The sequence below is a fragment of the Theobroma cacao genome, chromosome 2 (assembly GCF_000208745.1).
Source record: "Theobroma cacao cultivar B97-61/B2 chromosome 2, Criollo_cocoa_genome_V2, whole genome shotgun sequence".
Lineage (NCBI taxonomy): Eukaryota > Viridiplantae > Streptophyta > Magnoliopsida > Malvales > Malvaceae > Theobroma > Theobroma cacao.
Window position 1 is genome coordinate 13,965,430 of NC_030851.1, and position 8,876 is coordinate 13,974,305.

Genomic DNA, 8,876 nt, shown 5'->3' on the forward strand with positions numbered 1-8,876 from the left:
TTAATATTTTAATCATAATATCATTTCAATTATAAATAAAATATTAATATTTAAATGATTAATTATTAGTATTTTAAATTAATTATAAATGATTGATATTTAAAAAATAAAATAAAATAAAAGTAAATAATCATAATAACATTTAAATTATAAATTAATTATTAATATTTTAAAATATTAATTACTAAATTATAATTAAAATATTAATATTTAAATTATAAATTATGAATTTTTTATATAAATTATAAAAATGTAATATTTAAAAATAATATAAAAAATAAATAATCATATGTATATAACAAATGGTATTTTTATCTTTTTATACTTTATTCATTTCTTATTCCAAACTAAACACTGTAATAAGTCATAATAATTATTCTTAACCTATTCCATTTATCATACCTAACTACGCAAAAACTATTTTATTCTATTTTCATCTTATTCTATTTCTACAAAATAACTATTCTATTCTATTTCAACGTATTCCGCAAACCAAACATAACCTAAGACTTGTGTTTTTTCCACTGCGCAAAGATTCGTCATCTACTAGTTCTTCTGCAAATCTTATCTTTACAACTCTTACTGCAACCAAATCAAATTATGATTATTCTTTTCCATGTTTTCTTCATTGCTTGGATAGTCCTAGCTCTATTCTTGTTCCCTAACCTTTTGGTTGGTGACAATTATCCACTTTGAAACTGTGCTCTTTGCACGACTCTTGACACTAGAAATTGTTGGTATATGCCATTGAGCCAATTAGATTGGTCATAGGATATAGATTGTCATTTAATGCATACTTATCGCATAACTATATGTGAGAGAAGTTTTTCTTCATGTTAGTGCAATAATATGGAGTTATTAAGTACTAATTGGATGAAGCCCATGGAACATAAAGGCCTTACAAGAGAATTGTAAAGTTGTTACAATTATGAGATCACTATGCATCAAAGCCATGTTCCTAAAATTGTTCCTAGTCATTGTATTGTCAAGGCAGGGCATTGATAATATTCAAAGACTAGTACATGTTAAGCCTCCTTACATAGGAAGTAAGCAATCGATCTCATAGATTGAAGTATATTGGATACTTGAGGATAACATGTAGGTGCTTGTTAAAGAACAAGTTTACTGAATATGACCCACTATGAGAACTCTATTTGGTAATTCACTCAAGTGTCTATGAAAAATATTCTCATATGATAGTCGTGCAACTAGTCTTTGGACTTAAGACACCAATCATCTTGTATGGGGAATGACATACTTTGATTTCACCTCTATGGGTTTGGAGGCGACCAGATATCTAAATAAGGTGTTTTTAGGCAGGCCATGAAATATGCGAAGGTGAATGAGTAGTCAAGAAAGGATTCATCACCCTAAGTGATATGAGGGGATGTATCTCACTTGTTCTCAATTCTTGATTAACTTGTATAAAATTTTTGATCAAAGTATGATGAATTTGAGGGAAGTTAGTTTCCTTAATTCATAAGGTTAGTCATGAATTATGAGAACTAATATGAAATGTTATTAGTAGACACTGAGCCATGCTTTATGACATATTCAAGATATTTGATGGAAAGATCATATTGTACTGAGAGGCTTATCATTGAAGGGCTTTGTCAAATTTTTTAATTGATTTTCTAATATTTGGGTGGTTATGATGTATTACTAGATACCGTTTATGATCTACGAATATAAATCAATTGTCAAATTGATATTTGATATTTGGATGGTCATGATGTATTACTAGATGCCATTTATGATCAAGTTATAAGGAATACTTTTAACTCGTTGCCTCTTCAAACATTTCCAATCGCAAAAAACCTTCCTATCATTGTGATTTTTGTGATCTCGATGAGTTTGGACATTGCAAGAAACTTGGAAGCAAATAATGTGGTAATACAAATACCAAATATTTTTTATTCGACCTCTACTAGTTATAGTATCTTCTCATGTCCATGAGCCCAATCCCACTTTCACGTTAGACCAATATCAACAACTTCTTACTTTAATTAATTTCCATGGATAAATCTACTCCATAATCAGTATCTTTGCTTCCTATCATTTATTTCTCGGGCCTCAGATTCTCGCGCATTTCCCTACCCACATGAACAACGTGCATCAGAAAAACCAGCGGGTTGGTAGAGGAAATGCATTATTCCGCAGTGGGAGGAGGGGAAACGACATGGAGAGCACACACACCCAACTTCTCACCAGGTCAACGGTCAACGGTGAACTACAACTTCCCAAAAACCAACGGCCATAACTAAGACAAAGCAGCACATGCCCTCTCTTATCGATTCCCTCCAAACAATTTAGAGAAGTAAAAATTAAAAGAAATTAAACAAATGACAAAAAACACGGAGCATCAATTCCCGCTATTTCCGTTAAGATATTTCTTAATCGGCTAAACCTATCTTTTCTTCACAAAAGCAAGAAAGATAAAAAAAAGAAAATAATAATGTTTGTTTTGGTTGGCCTGGCTAATTAGACCTTACCATGGAGAAGAACCTGAACTCTGAAAAGTCTGGTAGCTTCTCTGGAATTGGCAAAAGAAGGAGCCATAGTATATCAGAGTCCGTTAGTTTTCAATTAGACGGTCCGGAGCCAAAGGAATGTGATGAGAATCAAAATCCAGCTGAGTTATCCTTGGAACCCGATTTGAAGCATGATCAGATCCTGGAAGAGGTTGATCAATTCATTGAAAAGTTAGATTCCGATGGAGGTAAATGCAAAGCCCCAGAAATTCCGAATTCTATCGAGCCATTGCTGAAGATGGTCGAGACCAGGATTGCAGGATATGAACAGAGGGAAGCATCAGCAAAGTTTGGCCAAAACCAGGAGGAAGATCCCTCATTTTTTGAAGCTATAAGCCGCGTTTCGAGGATCGTAAAAAGTCTTGATGAATTCCCGTTTGATTCAAGTGCAACTTCTTGCTTTAATCAAGCAGGCTCTGTTCACCATCGAGCCATGTTGTTATTGGGATACGAGTTCTGTGCTCTCCTGGACAATTCTAAACGAATCTGCAACATAAATAGAGATCCAAAAACTCCACAGACTCCCAAGCAATCTTTCTTCAACTCCAATCACGAGTTGGATCGATGCATCCGACCCGAATCCGACTCCAAAAAAGAGGACGAGTTTCCATCTTTTTCACCGGAATCAATCTCCAACATGAACCAAATAGCCACCGCAATGATCTCTGCAGGGTACGAGGCGGAATGTTGCATTTCTTACAGTGGTCTGAGGCTAAAAGCACTGGATGTCGAGTTGAACAAGCAAGGGTTCGAGAATATCAATGTGGACGATGTTCAAAGGATGCATTGGGAATCACTTGAAGGAGAGATCGCTAATTGGATTCAAATTGTCAAGCATTGCTCCACGAATTTCTTTTCCGCTGAACGCAAGCTTTGCAATTCGGTATTTTCAGAACATCCTTTGATCGCTCAGAGATTGTTCAGCGATCACGCAACATTCGTGACCGTAAGGCTTCTTAATTTTGCAAATGCTGTGGTGTTGACCAAACGATATTCTACGGAGAAACTATTCAAGTTTTTAGATATTTATGAGACATTGCATGATTTGAATCGGGATTTTGGTGATGACTCATCCGCCCCGGATTTGATATTCGAGACATCTGTGACACAATGCAGGGTCGGTGAAGCCGCGGTGAGCATTTTCTGTCAGCTTGAGAATTCAATCAAGAGTGATAATGGGAGAATCCCTGTGGCCAGTGGTGCAGTTCACCCCTTGACTCGCTATACAATGAATTATCTAAAATACGCTTGTGAGTACAAAGACACGTTAGAGCAAGTATTCCAACAGCACTACAAGATGGAGGAATCTACCAGGCAGAAATTTGAGGAGCAGGAGTCCAAGAATGCCATCAAAGATGATGGGAGCCCCAGAGCCTCCCCCTTTTCAGTAAAGTTAATGATGGTCATGGATTTGTTAGATGCCAACATTGACATGAAATCGAAGCTGTATAGGGACCCAGCATTGCGTTACATTTTCTTGATGAATAATGGGAGGTATATTTTGCAGAAGGTCAAAGGGTCCGCGGAGATCTATGAAATGATGGGTGATTCTTGGTCGCGGAAACGAACTACGGACCTAAGGCGGTACCATAAGAACTATCAAAGAGAAACATGGAGCAAGGTTCTACAGTGCATAAACCATGAGGGTTTGCAAGTGAATGGGAAAGTGTCAAAGACTATATTGAAAGAAAGGTTCAAGAACTTCAACACTTTGTTTGATGAAATCCACAAAACGCAGAGCACTTGGGTGGTGAGCGACGAGCAGCTTCAATCGGAGCTTATAGTTTCGATATCGGCCGTGGTGATTCCAGCATACAGGTCCTTTCTGGGGAGATTCAAGTCATATGTTGATTACGGTAGACAAGCAGAGAAATACATAAAGTATCAGCCAGAAGACATTGAGGGGTTGATTGATCAACTATTTGATGGAAATTCGACATCAATGGGGAGGAGGAGAACATAATTAATTTAAGTCACTGAAAACGAGTATATATGTATTTGCTTGGGAAGATGAAGAAGATCATGGCCGGTCCCTGCGGGTTCGTTTAATTCATGTCTATTTCGTTGTTGTCTCTTATACACGACGAATTTGCTGTAAACTACTTTTGAAAAATCTGAACATAAAGCTTGAAATTTTACAACAACTTTTGCAACTATATTTGGAGCATTATTTGCTCTAGTATGAAATTTTGTAACAGTGAAAAGTTGTTATCTAAATGCCTACGATTTTATCTAAAGTATATTGATTTTAAGCCACAAACACCCTTCAGAAAGTTGATACGATTCTATGTCATTTTTTGAGATGTCAACAGTATTCTTGATATTTTCTTTAAATTATGTGCTTCTTGGAATTGACACGTGTCAATGACAATTTTTTAGATCTCAAGGGTATTTTTGGGTTTTCCTTTCAATTGTTGAGAATGTTTTTGTTGGGGCTCAGCAAAATTTGATCGGACCAATGACCCAATTGAACCGAATGCAATTTGAATAAAATGGTTCGGTCCAATTAATCCATTTGGTCTATTTGTCCAATTTGTTTATTTGGTTGATTCTCGGTTTTAAAATTTTAGACTGAATTGACCAAAAGATCAAATTAATATTATATATAGATTTATATATATATTAATATATAAAATTTAATAGATATTAGTTCTAAATTTATATAAAATATATATTTTCAAAACTAATTTGCTTTTCATATTTTATAATTATGGATAAAGTTTATAAATTTTAATATTATAATTTGTAAAAAAAAAGGGTAAAATTTTGGTCTTGTTAGTCTAAAAGCTAGCTGATCAAACCAATAAGGTAGTTCGGTTGGTTTGATCCTCTTTTATGTTTGGTTGATTTTAGTCGATTTTTTAAAAATATTTGATCAATTTGATCCTTAAGTATGACGGACCGAACAGACTGAATCGCTCAATTGCTCATCGTTAGTTTTTGTGGTTTCATTCTTCTTCTTTCTTTTTGCTTTGCTATTCTATAACAATTCTTCCATTGTTTTATTGTCTTTTGGTTTTTCTTTTTCTTTACTCTACTGCCTAGGGTTTCTTACTTTTCTGTAGAGCTTTTGCTTCAATGTGCCACCTAGGGTTTTTTGGGGTTTGCTATTTTCTAGTTCTCTCACCTTTTTTTTTTTGTTTCTCTTCTATTTTAGTTTGTCGCCTAAGGTTTTTTACCCTTCCTTGAGAGCTTTTACTTCAGTCTGCTGCTTTGTCTTGGGTGTTAGTCTTGAGTTACATCATGTTTTGAATTTGAAAAAAATCACATGTTATCTTGAACTTAATGTCAAGTATTTGAAATTATCTCAAATACATTTTTAATCTCTTAAGGTTACATGTTTGAAACGCCATGCATCATTATAGAACACCGTATAAGCTTTTAAATAATGCATATTCAGCTAAGAATGCAAGAGCAAATACGCCTTGAAATGTTATTCGAATATAGGAATAAGGCAAGGAAGAAATAGTTGGTGAGAAGGGCCAAAAGTTAAGAAAACCTTAATGCATAAGTCAATAGTCAATATTAGAGAAGTTTGAGTTGATCCAAAGACTGAAAAAGTGCAAAACTTGAAGATTATGAAGCCATAGTCAACCCTATTCCAAAAAGCTCAAGAAAATCAAGTTTTAAATAGATATAGTCGACCTTGACAAGTCAAAAGCGACAAAAAGTCAATTTTACACGGACATAGTTGACTATAGCAGCTCAATTTGCAAAATACACGTTCTCGGGAAAAAGATCAAGTAGATGAAGGTTATACTCAACTATGGAGGCCGAATTTGAGAAATTTGAAGAACATATTCGACTTTAGAAGTATTGTAGTTGACCCCCAAAGCTTCAGCAATGGTCTGATTTGATTTAAACTTATGTCTAATGGCTCCAAACTTTGCCCCAACTATAAATAACTGCATTTGAGCCATTTGGAAGCAAGAGAAGACTAGAATCAAAGCTTCAAACCCTAGAGAGACCTTCAAAAACTCATCTTTACTCTCTAGCATCTTTTTAGTCTTCGATCGAGCTTACAAAGTTGAATACTTGTTTCATTTGAGCTGATATTTCTTCTCTCACTAAACCCAAGCTAAAATCTTTAGCATCCAGCATTTGTGAGGCAAATATTTGCTATTACTCCTTTGTACACACATCTTATAAAGGTTCTATCTTAACCTTGAAAAGGTGTTTGTAGGTTATCACTTGATCTCGTTAAAAAGCAAGAATCCCTTTGTGGATTGTGTAAGGGTTATTGCTTGATCCCGTGAAAAAGTTATTGTGAGGGTTATCGCTTGATCCCATTAAAAAGCAAGAATCACTTTGTGGATTGTGTGAGTGTTATCACTTTGTCCCGTTAAAAAGTAAGAGTCCTTGATAGTGAATTGAAATTCCTTGATTACTAAGAGAGTGGATGTGTGCATTGAAAAAATAGAACCACTACAAATTGTTTGTGTTTATTTTTAATTTTCTACATTATTATTCATTGCCTATATTTGTCCTAGGAAAATAGTTTTATATTGACTTATTGTTTCACACTTAGGAAAATATTTTTCCCTTTACTTTTATAGCTAGCAATTAAACTTAAGAAAAATATTTTACTTTGATAGATTATTTTTATGCTTAATGATTTATTGTTGGAAACTTGATTTTGATGCTAGAAAATATATTTGGGTGAAGAAGTTTTGATTTTTTTAATTAGATTTTCAAGAAATTTTTAAACTTAGGAAAAATATTTTACTTTGATTGATTATTTTTATGCTTAATGATTTATTGTTGGAATTTTGATTTTGATGCTAGAAAATATATTTGGGTGAAAAAGTTTTGATTTTTATAATTAGATTTTCAAGAAAATTTTAATATATCAATTCACCTCCTTTTGATAGATTGTTTATTAACGTTTCTACACTAATAATTGGTATTAGAGCTTGATCTCAAATTTTGTAGGTCTAATTACTTTTGAGAGATCCATTATAAAAGCTCAAATTGACAAAAATGGAGGTGACGACAACTGTACTTGGTGAAAGGCAATTGATCTAAAGGTCACCTTTTTTTGTAGGTAGTAACTATTCTTATTGGAAGAAACATATGGAAATGTTTATTCAATCCATGGACTTAGATGTTTGGAATGTTATACTATATGGTCCATATGTTCCATATAAGGAGGTAGATAGCAAAATAATGATTAAGACTAGGAAAGAATGAGATGATAAAGATAAGAAACTAACTCAAATAATTGTAAGGCTTAGAATACTCTTCTTTGGGCCTTAGGAGCTAGTAAGTTTAATAAGATGTCAATGTGTGAAAATGCCAAACAAATTTAGGATACGTCAGAGACTACTTATGAAGGAACTAATCAAGTCAAGGAATCCAAAATTGGATTGCTTACCTATAATTATGAGGCTTTTAGAATGAAAGAGGGATAGTTCAATAATGAGATGTTCAAGAGATTCACAAATATTGTTGGAGGTTTAAAAGCTCTAGGAGAAGAACTCCTTAATGCTTAATAAGTAAAGAAAATTCTTTATAGCTTACCTAAATCTTATAGACCTAAAGTGACAGCTATAGAAGAAGCTAGAAACCTCAATGACTTTAAGCTAGAAGAACTAGTAGGATCTTTACTCACATATGAAATGACTTTGAAATATGAGAGTTAAAGGAGTTTAAAAAGGATGACACTAAGAAAAAGGAAATAGGCTTAAATCTATAGTTGAGGATGAAGAGAGAAGCCAACTAGTGAAAGTGAAGATGAAAAAGATGTGGTCATGCTAGCTAGAAAATTCAATAGGCTCATTACGAAGAACTTTAAAACTGAAAAACCTATAAGGAAGGATGTGCCCAAAGAAGAGCATACAAGAGATCGCTTGATATGCTATGATTGTAAAAGGCCTGGTAACACCAAATATGAGTGCTTAACCAAAAGAAACACTAAGAAGAAAGCAATGATGGTGACTTGGAGTGATAGTGATGACTCACAGGATGAAAAAAGTGATGAAATTGCCAACCTTTGCTTCATGGCACTAGATGACTACAAGGTATATCCTATCCCTCATAATCTTGATTCATACATTTATAAATAAAATGATTATACATTTAATGAATTACAAGATGCTTATGATGATCTTATGTTTAAATTTAAAGAGAGAATTTTCAAATACAAGGACATTATAAGAAAACTTAAAGTTGAAAATGAAAATATAGTTAAGGTAAGGACTGAGATAGAAAACAATATGAAAGGCATGCGAAATGAAATTGACTTGTTGAAAAAGAAATATGATAGTTTGCACGACACACTCTTCAAGTTTCAAAATAGCCAACAAAAATTGGGTGACATGTTGGTATTCCAAAGAGCATTCTTTA

At 33.7% G+C, this 8,876-nt stretch overlaps 1 protein-coding gene across 1 annotated transcript; it reads left to right on the forward strand.

Annotated features, from left to right (window-relative positions):
• LOC18608902 (exocyst complex component EXO70B1) lies at positions 2,339-4,778 on the forward strand. Its single transcript, XM_007043814.2, has one exon. The coding sequence runs from the start codon at positions 2,494-2,496 to the stop codon at positions 4,492-4,494; it is 2,001 nt and encodes a 666-aa protein (XP_007043876.2). The 5' UTR covers positions 2,339-2,493; the 3' UTR covers positions 4,495-4,778.